The following is a 21,305-nucleotide window of genomic DNA, read 5'->3' on the forward strand; positions in this document are numbered from 1 at the left end:
TTGAAGGTCTGGACAATACAAGTATAAACAACAACTGTAGACTGGTAAACCTCACCAAAACCACTCTGTATTTGCTAGATCCTTTATTTCTTTTAATACAAAAGCATAATCCAATCAAAAATAATTAGATTATTATTTATGGAGCACAACAAACAGGTTTAAAAAAAGAGAGAGGCAGACACAATGGTCTGGACAGATTTTCCAGGTTTAGATATTCAAAACAGAAGGAAAACAAAAAGGTTTGAGTACAAGAATGGGTTAGACAGCAAACTACAGTAAGAGAACTCAACAGACACCGCGTCTAAAAGCAGTACTGGTGGCTTTTTCGATGACATGATTTTCAAGATTTATAGTTGATCTTGGAGATAACATCAGATCATATACATACAATTAAATAGCAAAGCTTCACCAGGAACCATGGGATTGTTCTGATTGTGAAGATTGTATTATGTTAATTGGTTTGTAGCACATTCTGAAAATGTGGTGTGTGTGTGGTGCAATAAATAGTTTATCAGAGTAAAAATCTGAAGCTTCTTTGTTGTTTTTCTTTAAATATTAGATTTCTTGTTATATGCAAATATTCTAGACATCCACCTTTGCAAACGCAGAACACATTTCAAAACAGCAAACCTGAAAAGACAGACATCTCTGATTTTAAAACTAAGATTGTTTGTAAACTGCATCTCATCCTCTTTGTCTAAATAAAAAAAAAAAGAACCCATACAAACTAAAGATGCAGATGACAGTTTTCTATTGCACTAGTTTCATCAATGTAATGCAAACAAAAAAACTAGGAACTATGAATGAATAACAGACATTTTTCTTGCATACCAATGACAATCAAATATGTGTACAAACATTTCAGCTGTTATGAAGGGATTATACAATTGTGTTATATAGTCCTGCCATATAGAACTATGGGACTCTGAAAAAGTTTATTCACTAAGCCTACTGAACTTCTACTTGAAAGCAAGTGAATTAACAGAGTTTAACATTAAGGTGATGCCTTGTGTTCTAGTAGAAATGGGGTTTATGATCAGTTGCAAGTTGAGCGCCAAGAGTCTTTATTAGACTAGAACACACCTTAGTGGCTACAAAGAGTACTGCAGCCTAAAACAAGCCCAGAATACAGCAGTGCACTTTCGTCAGCACTGGTAAGCAAAGGTTAAAGCAAAGACAAAAAGGAACAGTGATCCTAATCAAGATTTTTAACTCTCTGGAAGCCATACAAAGACAGAACACATACCAGCCTGGTTCCATTTCAAAGCCTATACAGACACAAATCTCACACATTGACAGGGTGATTTGCTCCACTGTTTTGTTCATTAGCAGTAAAACATCTAATAACTCCTTCCCTGTTCTTAGAAGAAGCCCATTTTTTTTCATAAGGAGAAAAGAAAAAAAACAAACGCACACAATCAGTGTAGTAATCGGTCTTCCCATTAAGCGCAGATTACTGCAGCATATAGAAGGCCGGTTCCAGCATTTCTATTGCTTTTAATTCGTACATTTATCACAGCAACAAGTTTGGCATTTGGAAGGTAGAGCCGAACAGCATTTATACAAGCAAGCACAGCATTTGTCCTTTCATTGTGGGTTTTTTTTTTCTTTTGGTACATTACACAAAAGCAGCCTCTATCACTCCATTTCTGGTGCCAGTTTTGGAAAAGTTTGCTAAATACTGGTAAAAGGGAAAGATGTAATACAGGACCAGGTCATGTAGTGCTGGAAATGAATGATACATTTCACAAAAACTTATCAGTGTGAAAAAAGTCCAGTCTGTCAGATACACTTTAGCATGTGCAATAATTACTATTAAAGTGGAAAATACCGTTTTTTTCCATTCAAGTCTGCGCTAGCGAGTCCATGGTTATAACTATATGTAGAAAAAATATGATTACAATGATTTTGTCACAGCAGCAGTGGTAGCTGTAGAGGCATCCTGTCAAGATCTCTGCACTAGTATAACACACAGACACACACACACACACACACACACGTGCACGCAAAGGAATAACATTTAAATGATCAAGACCTTTTGAACCTGCACCTTTTTGATCAACATAATTCAACTTTGTCACACCTCACAGACATATACATCTTTTAAATATATCTCTATAAAATAGACAAAGCATAAATTAACTGGTTTTGATGAAGGATATAAAATGGCTTTAATTTCCCCCCAGATACGTACCATTACAAAAAAAAAAAAGAAAAAGATTAGGTTAACTTATACAGAACATCTGTGATTGATCTGGAAAGCTCTAGATGAGAACACGCATCCTTAACATCGTAAGGACTCGGCCGCCACCACTTAGTATGTTAATGGTGCGGTATATAACGGGACTCTTATTTGTAACTGGTCTTTGAAAGCTAGTTTTGAGGCCTGTACATTCTGAAACCTCCTTCTTATTTCTTGTGCATCTTTCTGAATTCCGGTCACATTTAGGGACGTGTAGGAATCACCTGAGATCGCGGATAGTGGTGAGAGAAAGTGGTGGCGTTGGGCTTCATCTTCACTGAAGCTCACATTGAATTTAGAAGCCTGGACTTGTAAACTTCTAATGAGAAGGAGAGGAGATCATGAGAGCTCAGCACAATAAAATGGACTGCGAGATGTGAAAATGGACGGATGAATGGCTTGATGAATGAATGAATGGATGGATGGATGGGTGGATGGATGGATAAGGCTCTAGCATACAAAGTCATGGCTATTCTTGGTCACCAGCAAACTGGCAGGAAAACAGTAACAACAAGAGAGCAACAGTCGGTCCCTTTGACTACCTGCATTAAACACTGTTTCCGTGCTTTTTCACTGTACCACTTGCTGTACATTTTCCCTGTCTGTTCCCTCTGCTTTAAGCTCATATATATTCATTTAAGTTACACAGCTTAGTTCTCAGTTCTACAGGTTCAAGCAGATGACTGTTGCATCATGGCCTCCCCTGCTACAGGGTATGCGTGTGTGGGATTAATCATCGATGGGAATTTTGTCGTCCAGTGCCAGCTGACCATTCTCCTGCGGTTCCTCACTCTTCCCAGAGTCTTGTAATTGCTGTCTGCGCTGGACTTCTGCCTTCAGGGTCTCCAAGTCCTTTTGGCTACAAGGAATAAAGAATTTGTTACAATTACTATTACAAATATAGCTAGTAATTTTAATCAGGCAAGATCCGATTACTTTTCCCAAAACCCCTATTCAGTACACATCCTGCTGCATCTAAGGATGATGGATGATGCACAGAGCAAATAATTTAATTACAACTGCTTGCATTTTTTATCAAAAGAAAAATCCTAAATCCGACACCCAAAGTGTTAATGAAACAACTTTGAGCAGCTGTAATTATAACATGTTGACAATGGAAGTGTGAGCCAACAGCACCTGCATCTTTCTTCTAGTTATGGAGAAGTAGCAATAGAATACAAAACCTTCTCTAGGCTGCTACAAACTGCACAATCATATCTTTTTACAGAGTGGAACATTAGGTCCCTAATTTTTCCCCCTTGTAAAACAATTAACTGTGTTAAAGAAACAGATCAGAGCCCATGAACTTGTGTTTAACACAAATATAGCACAATCAGTGCATATTCAAATGATTCAAATGAATATGCATTTATTGCATGTGATGTGTCTTATGTTAACTAACCTAAGTATAACAAAGTATCGGGTAATGCCTGATTAAAATATATTTAAAATCTTAAGTGAGTTAAAGTGTTTAATGTTGCTAATCCTACCTGAGAGGAATAAAGATGATGCCATTAATAATATTGAGCTGCTCCAGGACACTGGCCATGCTTGGAGCTGTGAACTGCAAAAAATAAATAAATAAATAAATAAACCAGCATTGAAATTCAACTTGTAGCCAACTACCAACAACTGTATAAAAACTGAGAAAATGGCAAACTAACTTTGAGAGGCATAATGCTGGCATTAGAACCGTTCTTGTAGATCTCATTCATGGTTCTCTGTAGGGCCACAGCCTGCTGGGTGAGGTACTTCAAGTACTCTGAACTCTCCTTGGTCTTTTCATGAGCTTCACCGACCTGTAGAGAAGATTTACGTCGCATTTCTCATAAGAGTTCACCAAACATAAAAACAACTCATTGTAGTGGCAGTTTGTTCAATCCAACTAATTAATGTGTTACAATATATTTGGAGTGTGTGTGGGTAGATAGAGAGAGAGAAATAGACAGAGAGATAGAGAGAACCCTGGACCACAATATTCATGTGTGCTTTTTAAAGGCCATTTAAAATCTTCCACTCCAACCCCATGTGAACCATATCTTCATATAACTGTCGTTGTGCACTCAAGCTCCTAATACTTTTATCTTTGTAGTGTATGTAGACACTATTCATAGATATAGTTTTATTATATAGTATAGTAGTCCTAAACAATAGTAGTCCTAAACAATTGATACTGTACATAGAAATAGCTCATCAACCCCGCTAACACTGTGCGTTTGTGCAAAATTGTACCTGGTTCTTATAAATGGTGTAGCCTTCCTTCTCATGCTGCAGAGCTGAACGGAACTCAGCCTTGCTCTCATACACCCGAGCCACAAGGTGGTGACTGCACAGAAATGCATGCAGAGAGAACATCAGGGAGGAGTAAAAACCCAATTTAGCAAGGTTTCTCTCTGATAACTAACACTACCCATACCTGAGGGCAACTTTTAAGGATCGGGGCCCATGGTATTTGGAATTGATGGCCAAGGCATTTTCTAGGAAGCGCAGTGAGAGGTCATACTCCATCACCCCATGTAGCACCAGGCCAATGTTGCTCTGTAAAAAAAAAATAAAAATAAAAAATAAAAAATAAAAGACAGAAAACAAACAGGGTTTTTAGTTCAGAATTATACATTGGACACTGAAAATCTTAAAATCGTATGAGACCTCAAAAGAAACCTAAGGAACCCTGAAAACAAAGAGAACATGCAAATATCTGGACAACGGAGTAATCAAAGAGAAAATGAGCAGAGATAAATGCTATTTACATGAGACATGCAATTTTGTTACAAATGTAAAAACTTTATGGTTGAACATCTTCCAAAAATGTAACTGTGTGATTTAAACATTCCAAGGTGCCAATATGTCTCCTAAATTTGGTAAACCATTTAGTAACATACAGTATAAGATTTCGTAAAAGAAAAAAATCACAGTATTACCCACATAACAATTCCTTTATAACTTACATCTAGCAGCGCCATCTCAGGATGGTCCTCTCCACACACTAACAGCATGAGATAGCGAGCACGGTAAAGCAGCTTCAGTGCAGTGGACAGCTGACCATTAGCAAAGCAGTACAGAGCCAAGTGCATCTGAAATAGATATATATAAATAAATGTCACTCAAATTTTAACACATCAACAATTTATTGATGATTACTTCAAACACTCACATATTCCTGAATGGTGTTAGGATGCTCAATACCCAACACTCTCTCACTCATCAGGACAGCTTTCTGCTGGTTACTGAGGGCCTGTAAAAGAAAGCCATTCAGTATAAGAAAATTTTTTAAAGAGATGTAAAGAGTTTAAAAAAAAAAAAAAAAAAAAGTATGGACCTCAGGGTGGTCTCCCATGATGTAATTGAGGCGAGCCAGGAGGCGCAGACAGGCACAGATTTCTACATGCATGGCTCCGTACACGTTGTTGAAAAGGTTCAAGGCCTCATTGATTAGCTCACATCCTTCCTTAAGGTAACCTAAGGATGCATGGGGGAGACCCACTTACATTAGAATATACATGATACAAGAGGCTGTAGACCATCCCCCAAAAATAACCTAAATATTTCATGATTTCTAAATTCATGAATCTGAATTTATGTGAAGCTAATATACAAATAGAAAATGAACTGACGAAAGTATCACCAAACATATCCTGTCTAATCCTTTTAAATTAAATGTGCAGGACATTTCAATATAAACTATACTTTTCTTGATTACCTTGCTGGACTTTGGCTTGTCCACTCTGGAAGAAATGAAAGGCATCGGAGGCTTTAGGGTTGACATGCTTAACGACTGGGAAGATGTTCAGGATGTCTTCCTCTGTAAAAGCCGGCTTGTGGCGGCTATCGAAGTTGTACTCCTTTATCAGGATCTGCAGAGACAGCACAAAGCAATGCCTCACTGCAGACCCGAGTATCCATCTACCACACAGAGACATTCACTAAAAGAGGAAGATCGATATAAGTATTACCTGGATGCCAGTTTTAATGGAGATTTCCCTCAGGAGGGTGGTTTTTTGCAGGCTATATTTCTCTACTGCCTGGTCTGCACTCTCACTGCCAAAAGAAACAGAGCATAAAATTGTATTAATAAAATTCACTTGCTTACGCTTTTTTCATTTTAAGTGCAAATGTAGGATGCATTTGATGAACAATGCAGACTATGAGAACAACCTAATTTTTTTTCAGCAAAAAGGTCACACTATTGTATGCTATATCAATAGGATGCATAAGGAATTACATTTAGGTCCAACTGTAAATAAAGATACTTGTTACTACTTCCACAATACAGTAAATTTTCTAATGGAAAAGTCGCTCACCACTGTAGAGCGAAGTGATAATAAGTGCGAGCCTCTGTGCTGATGTTCTTCCACAGTTCGCTGGGGGTCAGGCTGGCCCAAGCTGTGTTGTCTCCTCCTCCAGGCACTCTGTTCCGTCTCTTCTTGTTTTTCTTGCGCGAGACCAGCTCGTCCGCAGGCAGGTGGGCCACAGCCTCTGGGAAAGAGCTCAGGAAGCAGTTCAGGAAGTGGCTTACTGCAGCAGACAGGGCTGAAAGCTCGACACCCTACAGTTTGCACAGACACAAATAAGTGTATAAGTACATTTTCTTAGAACAGTACATGCCTAAATATTTCCTAGTTTACGATAGCCGAGAGCTCACCTGAAGGTAAGTCTTAAATATATGTTTGGTGCATCTTGTGATCAGTTCAGTGATTCCTATTCTCTGTAATGAGAAAGAGAAAAATAGATTAGCACAAGCATCATATCAAGCAGCAAAAGAGAGGATAGAATTATTATTTACATAGAAATGATCAAGCTGTGGTTTTGCAGGCATCTTGTCCAGAAACTCCAGCACGCTGCCAAGGTAGCGCACATTAATACCACGCTGATGGAGAGCCTCGGTTAACGTGGCTCCATCCATTGGCAGGGCAGTGTGGTCTAAACAGTCTTTTATCTGCAGGAGGAGAAATCAAGGTGTAACCAATTCGAAATTTACATACATACTATCCATCCACTTTTCACCAGCAACTTTTTAAGATTTATCCTGGTCAAGGGGGCAGTAGAATACCTTCAGGAAACACCAAACAGAATGGATCCCTTATTTTTCGCAAGCGGTACTATAAAGAGAACCCTAGTACGCAAGAGTGCCGAGTATGCGTTTCCCTCTCTTTCAGTAAACTTTACTCACCAAAGCTGGGATCTGACAAGACACCAGGAAGGCTGCTGCATCTTTGAGAAGCTGCTTCTGTTTCTGAATGTCTTCAGCACTCTCTTCTGGAAAACGCACTCCTATAAAAACACAAGAAGAGAGCTCACCATAGCTGCTCATATCGATTAAAAAAACAGAATCAGAAAATGCTTATTTTTCATACCTGGGGAGAAGATGTCTGGGTTGAAGCGAATGTCAAAGGAAGTGTTGCTGATGGAGCCCACCGCTTTGCAAGCATTCAGGACGACCTCTCGGCTTTTGGGGTCTGTTTCCAGTCCACAGACAAAAATGCCGATGTTATAAACAATTCACTATAACTAAACACACACCATTCACATTCTATTCAAACCCACACCAGTCAGACAATAAAAGAGTGAGAATTAGTACTGAACAGATCAAATTATAAATGATTAGCAGGATTAAAATCTTTGAGGCCCCACAATCAACATTATTATTTAAACCACAAGTGAGATCTTCAGTTTAATTTCATCATTAATGAATAGTTATGGAGAGTTTGATTGGGAATCAAAGGGGAATTAAAAAGACAGACATTATCATCATGCCAATTCTTGGGATTTTTCCCCATAAATGAGCCTTGAACAGGAACAGGAGCACGCACATTAACTGAGAGATGCTGATGTAGTACCAGAAATAACTGGCAAATCACTAAGAAATGCAATAAAAATTGCATGTGATACATGTACAGGGACAGACTAAAAAAAGACTTAAAGTAAGCGAATGCAGCAGAAGGAAAAACCATGTTGCATCTCTGTTAGCAGTGTGCTCCCATTTCTCACAGCTCAGGTTCAGCCGTTCGCATGACGTACCAATCCCAGATCCATCTTCTGCTGCTAAAGATTCAGCCAGCTCTTTAGCTTGAGCTAATCCTGGTATAGTTTCAAGGGCCTCCTTACCCTCCAGAGGACTGTCACAGCCTCCACTGTGGTGTTCTGGACCTGTGGGTTCATCAGCACCCAATGTACCATTAGTGGTTACTGCAGAGTTTTCTGTAGCTGTAGCTTGCTGGGGCTCGGCTGCCTCGGGTGTCTGCGTGGATTTGGGGGAAGTTGGTGAGACAGAGGTCGGTGCTGCCGTTTCTGCAACGTTCACAGAAGCCTCAGTAGCCGACGCTGGCGTACTCCCAGGTTCGGCTGTTGTGTTCTCAGGCAAGGCTGCAGCCTTGCCATCCTTATTTGCTTTGTGCTGCATTAGCTGGAGAGCTGCCATCTTCATGAAAAGGAGATACCTGTGGCACAAAGTTTAAGCTGATGAGTCATACCAACGTCTGTATTTTGTAAAACAGTAAGCCTTACAAACCATACAAAGTAATCAGTAATCTGTTCAAATTATACTTTTCCCTGGTTTAAAAAAAGCATACAAGATGGTGTTCTTTCTTTAAAAAATTTGTTCGAAAGGGAAATAAAAAAATAAAAAATAAAAATAAGGAGACACACACACACAATGTAATGTATTGCACAACCCTAATAATGTCACTGACAATCTTTTGACATATTAGGTTTAAATAATCTATAGGACATCTACTGATCACTGCTCTGGCTCATAAAAGAGATTAAAAACTTGTTCAATTGAAATGAGTCAACTAAGAAAAACAAAGATTATTTAACGATTACCCAAAGGACTGACATGTACCTGTTCATCTGGTAGGATTTGCATATCATTAGATTCCTTCAAAAAGAACAGCGAGTGGAAGCATACCTGTGCTCTACAAAGGCCTCGATGAGTTCCTGGCGCAGACAGGCCAGGCGGTGACGATGCTGACGAGGAAAGCCCTGTTTCTGGCTCTCAGGGTTTAGCTCCTCCTCATCCACAGACAGGAAGTTGAGGTCAGGAGGAAAAGTGCGTAGAAGATCCAAGATGTAGTGGCGCCCGTCGTTGCCGATGATACCCTTGCACTCGACAGACGAGCAGAGCTCCACAGCTACGTCCTTCTCGTTAAGGACAGCGTGACGCTGCACCTTCAGAGGTCGGCTAGTCTTCTCAAGTAGTTCCAGGTACTTAGGGTGGGACACCACTGTCTTTCCAAAGTCAATGGAGCCATAGATGACGCTCTGTTCTTGTTCACGCTCAAGGATGCCAGGGATGATGGACTGGGCTGTGACCCGGTAGCCCCTGTAATTCAGCAAAGAAATTTATTGATAATATAATATTAGCTTTTCAGGTAAAACGCTAGTTTACAGTGTTTGGCACACGCACTTATCCAGAGTGACTTGCGGAGTACAATGAAGTCTCCCTTAATAAATATATTCCATCGGTTTTAATGCAAGAAGATTCATCATAATGTGCCGTATGTGCCGAATGTGCATATCTACCTGTAGTCGACAACCACGGTACCCAGCGTGTAAAGTCCCTCAACATCGACTGCACCATACGCTCTCACTCCATTCAGGTCATTGGTGGGGGCGGTGTGTGCTGCAGCATCTCCTCCTAACTCTTTGTAGTGATCACGGACATCAAAGCCCAAGCTGAAGAAGATGTTATTCCAGATGAACATCTGCATTCGCGTCTCCTCACCAGGATTGATAGCCATCACGTTTCCGTCAATCACAGCCATGGCACCTCGCGTTGCTGCTGCGGCAAAGTCACTATGAACCTGAAAGACATTTGGATTTGAATCCTGAAACACAGAAGCTACTCTGGTCTAGCAGAAATCTCATCTTGTTCTTTGGACACTCACCTTGAAAATAGCTCGCTCTCTCAGCAAACGCTCAGGCAGGTTCTTCCGCGAGAGTTCTCTTGTTGTCTGGAGCTCTTCATTCCAGTCTCTGGTCTACAGCGAAGAATAGGAGTTTTAATAACAAGACTACTCTCTTAAGTGCACCAACATCCAATATTACACAAACTGGCAAATCATGTATAACTGACCTGGCCAGGTATGTGTTCCTCATATCCCAAACGGGAGGTGTAAGCATCCTCTGCCCTCACACAGTCCATGGCATGATCAATCTGGGGAGCAGTCCAGTTATACACCTGGAATGGTGTGGCTATTCTCTCAAATGGATGTCTTTGGACTCTGTAAAGTAATAATTTCAAGTTATTTCCTTGTTTTTCTTGTTCACACCAAGCGGTTTGAAATACTCAAAAGCTAAAAATTATTCACCACATCACCGACCCATTTATATAAAACCATAGTTAGCCAACAACCTTTATATCAGATCAACAAGTTGAAAGCAAAATGGTGCACAATGTCGTCCTGCTTATGATTTGTTGCAAATTTTTTTTTTATGTTCTTCTGCAGTGCAGAGGATAAAAGTAATTTTACTAAGGAAATATATAGCTTTGAGTAGTTTGGAAAACTTCTTTATAACATCATTCTTAAAACTGGGCAAATTAAATAAAACTCTAACCTTTTCTTCTGCAGTGCAGTGAAGTTCTTCTTAAAGGCCGGGCTGATCTGACTCAGCAGTTCCACCAGCGAGTGGCTCAGAAAGCTGGGGTTGGCAGGCTTAGGGTTGAAATTGTATGTAGTTGACCTGAACAAGCAAAATTATAATTATACACCATACGGAACAACAATAGCAGAGATAAATGTAGCATGAGGGAAGAATGGAACGTTATATAAACAATCCAGAAAAAGAACAACTTAGAGGAGGATGATGATAATTAAAAAAAAGAAAAGCCTGGTTAAACTAACTGGTTGAGGTAGAATCCGCGCGTGGAGGCGGTGAGGCTGACGTGACGCTCTTCTAGTGTCACTATGTACAGGTACATGAGGTCTCCATGCATCTTCCTGTTGCCAGGCGGAGGGTTCCAGCCACTCATTGTGAGGACCTTGAGGCACTGAAGTGGCTGAAGATGGAGTACATTAGAAAAACAGGTGAATGGTCATGTCAGGCAATAACGAGACGTGCAAAAGGGCTGGCCATTTGATTACTTTTTTGAGAGTTACTGTATGTTAGTAGTTTTGCCTAACGACCGCACATTCACACTAGGAAGTTACACGCTGCTCATGTTGCTTTGTCATTTGTAGGTGTGAAGAGACTGCTGTTGTCCGCTGCTTTTACAGACAATCAAGAGAAGAAGATACACAATACAGATACAAGTAGATGAAAAACTTGTTAGAAACTTTTTTTTTCCCCAAAACTGTTTCCACAAAGTTAAAAGCACATAATTATAAGACAGCAAAATGTGCCTTAATATGCTGGAGCACTGTTTTTTTTTTGTTACACATTCAATGAGAACCTCATTCGCGCAAGACAATATCCCTGTGCACAAAGCATGCGCCATGAAAACATGGTTTGCTAAGGTTGAAGTGGAAGAAATCGATGGTCCTGGACAGATCCCTGACTTTAAACCCCAAAAAAACACTTTTGGGTTGAACAGGAATACTGTCTGAATCAGACTTTTCACCCCAACACCAGTGCTGACCTCAGGAATGCATGTGTGACTGAAAGAACACAAAATCCCACAGATAAACTTGCCAGAACAGTGGAGGTTAAAATAAGAGCAAAGCAGTGACTAAATCTGGAATGAGTTGATCAACAAGCACATATGGGTTTAAGGGTGAGGAAAAAAATTCAGCCATATGTAGCTTCTAATGCTAATCAGTGTGAAAACTGTGTACCAACTTCAAATGCATTAGCTTTATACTGGATACAATAGATCAGAACAGCTATCTAGCTATTCTATCTCAGCCTCTAATGCTTTCTGCCAACTTCCTTCCGAATCTACATCTATACACTTTTAATGAGCAGTTGGATATGACAACTGCTGGTTGGGATTAAAGAGGGATTAAGAAACGTGTCCACAGGCTCAGTTAAAGAAACTGCGCGAGGCAATTCGTTTGGTTTTCATTTACGGCATCACACTTCAATAGAATTAACTTTTACATGCATACAGAATGAATGGTCAGTTAGTTGCTTGTTGTCAAGAAAGCAGGTTGATTCTTACCTTCCAGTCTTTGTTCTGTGGCTGGAGGGGGACTAGGGGGCGCTCTTTGCTGCCAGGCAGGATGTGTTCAGGAGGAGTACAGTCAATCTGTTCGAGCTCATTGCCCTTCTTTTTACGCTTGCCACTATCTGTAGGAGTGAGAACACACTGGGCATCAAACCAAAGCAGATCTGGCTGCAGCTGTTACTGCTGGCAAGTGAATGAACTGTTACACACACCTCCAAGATCTCCATCTGTGAAGACACTGAGGAAGGACAGAGAGTTGCAGTCTACTCCGTTGTAAGCATCAGAGGGATCCAGACTCTTTAACAGGTCTCTTATGTGACGAACGTGAATGCGAGCCTCGCGCACCGTGTAAGGTTCTGAAAAGTGATAGATAAGATAAAAACTAAATAAAAATCTATCAATTTGGTAAAAATCATTCTACTCTATGAAATATACCTTCCACCACTTTGAGCAGGGATCCCTCCTGAAGGCCCTCGATAGACTTTAACTCGGCAAAGTTGTCCAGCACGTTGCCATCGAGCTGCAGACTAAAACAAGTGCGATGACAGGTATCTTCTCTGTCCATAAGCACTTGGTGGATCTCCTGCACCATTTCCTGTGGTGACACCTGAATAGGAAACCAGAGAGTGTTTTAACATAATTTAAAAAAAGGTTATTTCCACATTTCTGTTTTTAAAAGCAAGACCAGAGCTGATGTACCTGCAAGTCAAACGGCTCGATGCCAGGTGCCTGAATCTTTACAGTAAAGCCAGTGTCCTGAATCACAATCACTTCCTGTTCATTGGAGTCATCACTGGCATCAGGATCTGTGCTGCCGTCCTGCTTGGACTCTGTCTCCTCAGAGTGGTCATGTCCTCCGTCACCATTCATTACTGCTGTAGCTGCACTATGTGCTATGTAGGAAAGTAGCATTCAGGATTGTATAAAAAAAAAAAACCCAAATAAAACTCATCACTTGCCAAGCCACACTTTACCATCTCCACAGCCCCTATGGAGCTCAACAAGACTGTTCAAAGAGAGATCTTTCAAAAACAGTAGCAGCTGCTCTTTTTAAGAATGTCAACATTCCAGACAAACTCCACAGCTGCCTACATCCACACCAGAACCCAAATACCCTAATCCATTCCCAGTGCTCCGAATCTGTTCTAATTAATCTCCCACAAAACCCTGCATATTCCTTGTACACAGACTAGACTGCTGCTTCAAAGCTGGAGGATAAATTTCACTTTATCCAACTCGCAACTTCACCAAATCTGTTTTTGTTATAACATAGCCAGGGCCAGAGAAGGCCCCCTGTTTGCTTTCAGACAAATGCAACTTGTCCTTGACTGCCCTCAAGGTAACCAGTCAAGGGGTCAAGGCTCTAGCAACAAACATTAGGCATCTCCTTACACACAGGGTGTAAATCAAACAAATATAACAAGTGCTGGATAAGAGAAAAGGTCACACACGTACACAGAGACAATCATCATTTTAAGTGTCAGAAATGTGGCTTTTATACAAATCGCACACCAGTGAATCACTTTAAAGCTTAAACAAACAATTTGTTTTCAGGGCTCTTAGCAATGAGTAGCCAAATCGGCAAATATAATTCCAATACATTATTGACAATCCTTTCTGCATCCTTTCTTTACCCCAAACAATACTCGCTTTTAAACTATAAACAGCTTAAAAGCTGCCGTTTAAGCAGCTTTGCATCTGATGGGGCAGAGCCTAAGTCGGGACTGGAAAAATGCACATAGTTGCCCGAGATGAAGAAACTATTTATATTGGAGATTTTTATATTATTTATATATATATATATATATATATATATATATATATATATATATATATATATATATATATATATATATATATATATACACACACACACACACACACACACACACACACACACACACACACATATTACCTCTGCAACAAAAACTAGTATCACTAAACTGCTTCAAGGATTTTAGAGCCTCGCACATTATTAAAAACCAGAACGTACGAATTGCAAAATAGGCCTATTTGGCTTTAGAAATAGAGCAAAGTGTGCATGGGGTAAGTTCACCTCCACATTGCACAACTCCCGAGGCAATCCCTGCACCCTTCTGTCCCCTCCCAGTGGTCTGAGTGAAGTCCATCTGCCCTGCACCCGCTTCACTCCTGACCAATAACCCTTCCCTTTACATGAGAAGGGCAACACGATCAGGATAAACAGACATGACTTTAATTTAATCATTTCCCCTGAAAAGAAGCAGATGTGATAGAAGCGCATGTGTACACACCTTTTGTTTTTCTATAGAAAATGTTGAAATTCTCTTCACATCAGGTTCTTAGTTTCAGGCAAGAAGTCTCGCTGAGGAGAATCTTAACTAGACCGTTCAGTGTTATCTTGAAACAAGCAGGTCAGTCATCAATAGTAAATCATTTAAGGAGTGACCACGGTGCCTTCTTTTAATGATTTAGACCATTTTAAACAGCGTCCCCTTATATTCAATCCACTACACACATTATGTATTATAGAAGACTCTGACAGTTTTATTGAATGGCTGAATGAACAAAATAATCATTTTCTTTTCACGTCTTGCTTTTGGTATCTAGAGTTAAAAAAGGCAATAAATCATTAAACCAAAATCGAAATACTACTGCAATAAAGTTTAGGAAGCCATGTAAATGTCATGATCTGGACAAGAACTTCATGAACACATACAATAATGCAGAAACGTTAGGACACAGCTGTCTAGTTTATAAACTGCATAAAACCTGACAAACTTCTGTCTTCAAATGGATCAACCAAGTGCATCATGGGTGAAAGCCATTGCACTGAATAGTGTGTGGGAAAGACCTCCTGCTGACTGGCCTAATCTCCTGTCAAAACAGCCCTCTCCTCCCACACACAATGTCTTCTCATTGTCTAACAAGCAAACACACAGGTGTACCCTAATCCCCACACACACACCCATGCTGGTCACAATCTGAGCTGCAGTTGCTGCAATACATTGAATGAGATCTTGTACTTTATCTGCACCTGTTATCTGAACAGCTTCCCTGATGTGATCACCTGATCGTGTAATGTCACACAGAGCCTGAATCAGGCAGCTCACCTCTATGTGATCAAACTCTTTTCGAGCCCTAACGACAGCACAGCTTTTCCAAGGTCCTTGGGAAATGACACTGAATGCTTGCTAGCCAACTCAGCGCGCGCTAAGTTGTATAACTTGGCCGGTCGCTCGAATAAAATTAAAGCGGAATCAAAAAGATGATGATCTGCGATTTGTAAAATATATATATAAAAAAATGCTTTAAATGCTGTGAAGAAATCCGATTGAGAAAGAACTAACACTCACCGATATGATCGCTCTATACCGAACAGGTAGCAATAACCTTCTATCGGCATACATGCACCACGACTTTCCATGTGCACCAACTTCCGCTTCCCGGTCAGGCCCGACTAAAACGTTAAAATGACAAGAGGAGGAGACGAGATGGAGGGGGAACAAGTCTGCACAGGAAAGCCGAAGAGCATGAACGAGTAACGACGCTGAAGTTATATTTTATTGAAGTTTTACACGAAATGAAATGATCTTAACAACAGTTAGAGCTTGGTGAAGAGACGTTGAGAGGAACGCGTCAGTACAAACACCCCTATTTATGTGTCTAGATTTGGTCCGTTCCAATGAAGGTGACCTTCAGTTCATTTGCAGCGGCGCGCTGGTAGGAACCATGTGCGCCGCACACGTCCGCTCTGAAATCGTGTTATTAGACTTGTGGAGACACAATCCGCACAAATATATGCGGAGATACAAGTATATTTGGACAAACGTAGACTACTACTGATGCGCTCATGCTAACGAATGAACTTTAAATCGCAGTGATTAATGATCTGCCACACTTCACCTCGTGCACATAGTGAGATCATTCTGACATGATCTTCTGAATGAACGATGGCCTGCAAAACTGAATAAATAAAACACACCACTAATGTAAGGCTCCATCCACGTCACTATCAGTGTTAGCTTGCTATCCAGGTGACTGAGCAGAGCATACGATTAACTTGGTGTCCACATCTCTGATCTGATCTCTGGTCCAGCATCACACGAGTTTGATAACACGAACACCACAAGATCACAAGACGGACTTCAGCTCTCTGTCTTATCTCAGATCGCATACAGGTTACATCTAACCGGCTTTTCCCCACTTTACCCCCTCGGATAAACCAGCTGTGAAGCTCACATACCACATGGACAGCCCTCCTTCAGTGTCTTCTTGTTGGTCTCTTTGCTGTTCGGTGTCCCTTCTTCGTGCGCGAGTTCCACCGAGGAGCAGTTCGGCACTGATGGTGCAGGCATCTCATCCGTTTTGCTCACCATGATGTGATATTTCTTTCTACAAACAACCAGCGTTCAGGCAACAGAAAACCCGTTGCTTGGGGACGTCAGATGTGTAAATGAGTAGCGTGTGTAGGTGTTGTCCGGTCAGAGAGGTGAGCTAGCTGCGCACACACATCAACAGCACAAAAACAAGTTCACATCAGAAGGAAGAAGGACAGATCTCCGGACACAGACCCACGTGCTTTCTCCTCCTCTTGACCTCTCTGCCTTTGTGTTTGTCCCGCCCCACAGCTAGCTACGGGAAGCGCAGCGGGACATTTCAACCAAAGAATAATATTCATTTTGACTTCAATTAAGGTCTCCTCCAGCAGCTAGGAGCCATATGTGGTAATTCCTTCACAAATTTGGTAAGTGTGTGTAGAATTAAAAAAATAATTTTAATAGTAAATGTACATGGAATGAACGATGCTCAGAATACTTTGCTCAGATTCCCATGTACATTTACTATTTAAAATTATTTTTTAATTCTACACACACTTACCAAATTTGTGAAGGAATTACCACATATGGCTGGAATTGTCTGGTGTCCCAATACTTATCTATCTATCTATCTATCTATCTATCTATCTATCTATCTATCTATCTATCTATCTACGTCGCTGATGTAATTCACACTCATACTATATTACATCAGCAACGTTCTTCATATATTACAAAAGTATTTTATATATATATATATATATATATATATATATATATAGAGAGAGAGAGAGAGAGAGAGAGAGAGAGAGAGAAAGCGTGCTTTGGGACTCCAGCAAACCACAGTAAGAGCCATTATTCACACCTTCCCAGGAGTGGCCAAGCGACCAAAATGACCCAGAGAGCACACAAAAGACTCCACAACAACATCCAAAGAACTGCAGGCCTCACTTGCCTCAGTTAAGGTCAGTGTTCATGACTCCACCATAAGAACGAGACTGAGCAAAAATGGTCTGCATGCCAGAGTTCTAAGATGAAAACCGCTGCTGAGCAAAAAGAAGAAGTCTCGTCTCAGTTTTGCCAGAAAACATCTTGATGATTCCCAAGACTTTTGGGAAAATACTCTGTGGACTGACGAGACAAAAGTTGAACTTTTTGGAAGGTGTGTGTCCATTACGTGTGGCGTAAAAGTAACACCACGTTTCAGATAAAGAACATCATACTAACAGTAAAATATGGTGGTGGCAGTGTGATGGTCTGGGGCTGTTTTGCTGCTTATGGAACTAGAAGACTTGCTGTGATAAATGGAACCATGAATTCTGCTGTTTACCAAAAAAATCCTGAAGGAGAATATCCGGCCATCTTCGTGACCTCAAGATGAAGTGAACTTGGGTTCTGATCCAAAACACACCAGAAGTCCACCTCTGAATGGCTGAAGAAAACCAAAATGAAGATTTTGGAGTGGCCTAGTTAAAGTCCTGACCTGAATCCTATTGAGATGCTGTGGCATGACCTTAAAAAAGCGGTTCATGCTCGAAAACCCTCAAATGTGGCTGAATTACAACAATTCTGCATAGATGAGTGGAGCAAAATTCCTCCACAGCACTGTAACCGCACTGCAAGTTATCACAAAGGCTTGATGGCAGTTGTTGATGCTAAGTGTGGCCCAACCAGTTATTAGGTTTGGGGGGCAAACACTTTTTCACACAGGGCCATGTAGTTTTGGAATTTGTTTCTTCCAAATTTGACTTCTGCTACTATTGCCCTTTTATGGCTGGGTTTTCTTTTGTTTATTTGCTTACATTTTTACACTTTTATATAATATCTAAAGAAGTTGTTGTGAGTAAAAATCACAGGCGGTCAGTTGTTTATCAGATAGCAAAACCTGTGTAAAAAATAAATAAATAAAATATGCTTTTGGAAATCTCATTAGGTCAGCTTGAAACATAATTTTACTAGATTTATCATGAAATTTGAAATGTGTAGTGATTTTTTTTTATGATATTACATCAGCAATGTTCTTCTTCATAAATTACAGAATTGCCTGCATGAAGTTAGTGGTTTTAACTCTGGACATCCCCCACACTCCCAATATACAGCTTTGGCAAAAATGTATTTGATTATTTTACATGTGAATTATATTGTTCATGCAACAAAATGGATTAGGGACTTTGGTAAATTTTTGTTTGTACCGTATTTATAATTTAGCTATAAAACACCCGATTACTATCAGTCTAACTATCAGTCCTTGTTTTTCATCATATTTGATCAAAGGAAATATTTCAGAGAAGCCTCGACAGACAATATAGGATATAACATTTTTAATATTGTGGCAGAGAATACAGCGTGTTATTGCAAGAGTTTGGTGCACAATGTCTCATTTCATAACGAGACCAAACAGTTAACAAGAAACTGGTTTGAAGCGAACAAAATTTGGTTGTAAAATTCAGCACTAAGCTGCCACTGCATATTAACAAAACCTCTATATATTGGTTAACAGTCAAAGTTTGATCACTCTGAGTAGGGAAGACAGTTTCTCAGTCTAGAACTTGAACCTTTCAGAAGTAATGAAACCACTAAAGTAATAATACTAATTAAATACAAAGTAAAGCATAGAAAATTGTTTATATGGGTAAAATGTTGTATGTTAAATAGCTGATTATATAATGTATATACCGAATGGCATTTCACTACCAGCCCTGGAATTCTAATTACAGTAATAAAGCAATAGATGTATAAAACAAAATGTATTGTTGTATGTATTATACAAAATGCCACAAAGTAAACCTACTGTAACAATCCTAAAGGTCAGCATTGTGATTACACAAAGCACTGTGCAAAAGCCTAAAGCCTAATTCAGACTAGTTTTATATGTAATAATGAAGATGTATCTCTGGAATTTCTGTCGCATCTGAAGCTCATGTGTCAGTAATTTTCCCACGCCTGAAAACATTCTGCTATTAAAAGACTTAAAATAACCCCAGGTAAAATAAAACTAAATAAACACTGTCTAATTGACATAAAGAATCTATTACATAATTTTGTATATTTTAGTATGGAGACACGATGGCAAATGCCGTTTTCTGTCACCTCCCACAAAAAACAAACAAACAAACAAACAAAAAGCACTGGCTGAGTTTAAAGCGCAACACAATGAAAATGTATGGATGACAATTAAAAGGGCGTGTTGAAGAAGCAACACGTTCAGGTTTTTTGTTTGTTTGTTTGTTTGTGGGTTTTTTTTTTTTTTTTTGTAATATGTGTTTCCAGCACTTACACTGCTTACAAACTCATTATGGTCATGTGACCTACTAATGATCAACCGCAGTGAAAAAAAACCCTAACAAGCAGTTAACAATCTTCAAAACAATCTGTTTGCATTAATAGAGCTGCATGTAATTTCAACAAATATCCTCCAGCAATAGACATACTGTATGTCCTGAAACTTATCCACACTGCAATGTACAAAAAAAAATTTACCATGTGATGTGAAGATGCTCCTTTGAGAAATTTCTAAATACTATAAAGATCAGTGAACAGCAAGAAAGTGACATTTAGATTTAACATAATTTGATAAAATGTGAATTCACTGTCATGTACACTGTTGTGCAGTTTTATAGAATGCTCTATATACCTTGGAGTCCTTTTGCAGACTTCAACTCTCAATGTCCACTTTGAGTAAAAACTCCAGACATGCTTAAGGATGTTTTTATCTAAAATGTTACCAAAATTCATAAACATTTCATTTATTGGAATTGGAATATATGCAAATCTAAAATTCACTTTTATATTGTAAGCAATCAAGAACACGAAAAAAGTATATATATATATATATATATATATATATATATATATATATATATATATATATATATATATATTAATTAAACATTTGTGCATAATTTGATATGCAGACAAACACATGCATACCTATCAAGTAAAATCGAACAATCAAAAGGCCAACCTAATTATTGAAGACATTAATGAAATGGAACCATATAGTTTGCAAAACAAATAAAAATAAAGTAAGTTGTTATTGCATACTTATTCACTCCATTGCTGTAAAACCACTCATTTGTTTCTTTTGAAAAGGGACTTGATTACATTGTAATTTTTCTTTAACCTGCTAATTGAAGCTGTACATCATTAGCACATGGTGCCAACTAGTCATCCAGGGCTGCCTTATAAGCCATTGTTAAATATTGCTAAGTTTGCACAAAAAGTGTTTTGAATCCCCTTTAATCTCACACCACACTCTAGCATACACAACCACTACAGGCAACTCAGGGTTGTCAGAAAAATCTCAAATTCATCATAACTTTAGCTTCGCAAACTATTTTCCCATAAAGACATAATATTCCTCAACAAGCACGCTTTAACTTTAATCTTTAATACAAGGAGCTGACTAGAAGGTGCTACTTGTGAATAAGGGTGTTTTTACATAATGCGTTTAAATATAAACCAAACTCATTTCTGTTGCCATGTGAAATGTGACTGCTACAAATGACTCGTTCTGCTTTTTAGGTCAAGAGTGCAAAATGTAAAAGAAGCTACGTTCTCTAATTCATTTCGTATTACTAACAACAGCTATACCCTGCAAATTGGCACTTTGCACAATTTTTCTGTTAGTTTTATTGTTCTATTGAGGGCAACTGTGCTC

General features: G+C 39.4%; 1 protein-coding gene across 3 annotated transcripts; it reads right to left on the reverse strand.

Annotated features, from left to right (window-relative positions):
• Positions 1-1,047: 1,047 nt before the first annotated feature.
• On the reverse strand, positions 1,048-16,979 carry cluha (clustered mitochondria (cluA/CLU1) homolog a). Of its 3 annotated transcripts, none has more exons than XM_046862886.1 (27): positions 16,573-16,979; positions 13,047-13,240; positions 12,783-12,954; positions 12,560-12,703; positions 12,342-12,469; positions 11,086-11,240; positions 10,799-10,924; positions 10,317-10,464; positions 10,129-10,221; positions 9,764-10,044; positions 9,150-9,563; positions 8,348-8,679; positions 7,597-7,698; positions 7,413-7,513; positions 7,026-7,178; positions 6,885-6,947; positions 6,544-6,788; positions 6,196-6,280; positions 5,943-6,096; positions 5,562-5,701; positions 5,397-5,477; positions 5,191-5,316; positions 4,659-4,780; positions 4,475-4,568; positions 3,907-4,041; positions 3,733-3,806; positions 1,048-3,101 (listed from the first exon to the last, which is right to left on the reverse strand). In XM_046862886.1, exons 1-27 carry the CDS (start codon positions 16,703-16,705, stop codon positions 2,972-2,974), a joined length of 4,125 nt encoding a protein of 1,374 aa, XP_046718842.1. In that variant the 5' UTR covers positions 16,706-16,979; the 3' UTR covers positions 1,048-2,971. The 3 variants fall into 3 exon arrangements, with proteins under 3 accessions (XP_046718842.1, XP_046718841.1, XP_046718843.1); XM_046862885.1 differs by having other exon boundaries at positions 8,261-8,679; positions 16,573-16,978; XM_046862887.1 differs by lacking the exon at positions 16,573-16,979 and adding an exon at positions 15,683-16,512 and having other exon boundaries at positions 8,261-8,679.
• Between the last annotated feature and the right edge of the window lie 4,326 nt (positions 16,980-21,305).

This window comes from Silurus meridionalis, chromosome 12 (genome assembly GCF_014805685.1).
Source record: "Silurus meridionalis isolate SWU-2019-XX chromosome 12, ASM1480568v1, whole genome shotgun sequence".
In the NCBI taxonomy this organism is placed as follows: Eukaryota; Metazoa; Chordata; class Actinopteri; order Siluriformes; family Siluridae; genus Silurus; species Silurus meridionalis.

Bases quoted from the DNA above. Each gene is read 5' to 3' on its own strand.
- cluha (XM_046862885.1), bottom strand. From the start codon at position 16,705: ATGGTGAGCAAAACGGATGAGATGCCTGCACCATCAGTGCCGAACTGC. The intron at 7,179-7,412 runs GTGAGTAAAGTT...CTCCTCCTGCAG, and splicing joins CTTGTCAGATCCCAGCTTTG to ATAAAAGACTGTTTAGACCA. The intron at 6,948-7,025 runs GTAAATAATAAT...TTCTCATTACAG, and splicing joins CACAGCTTGATCATTTCTAT to AGAATAGGAATCACTGAACT.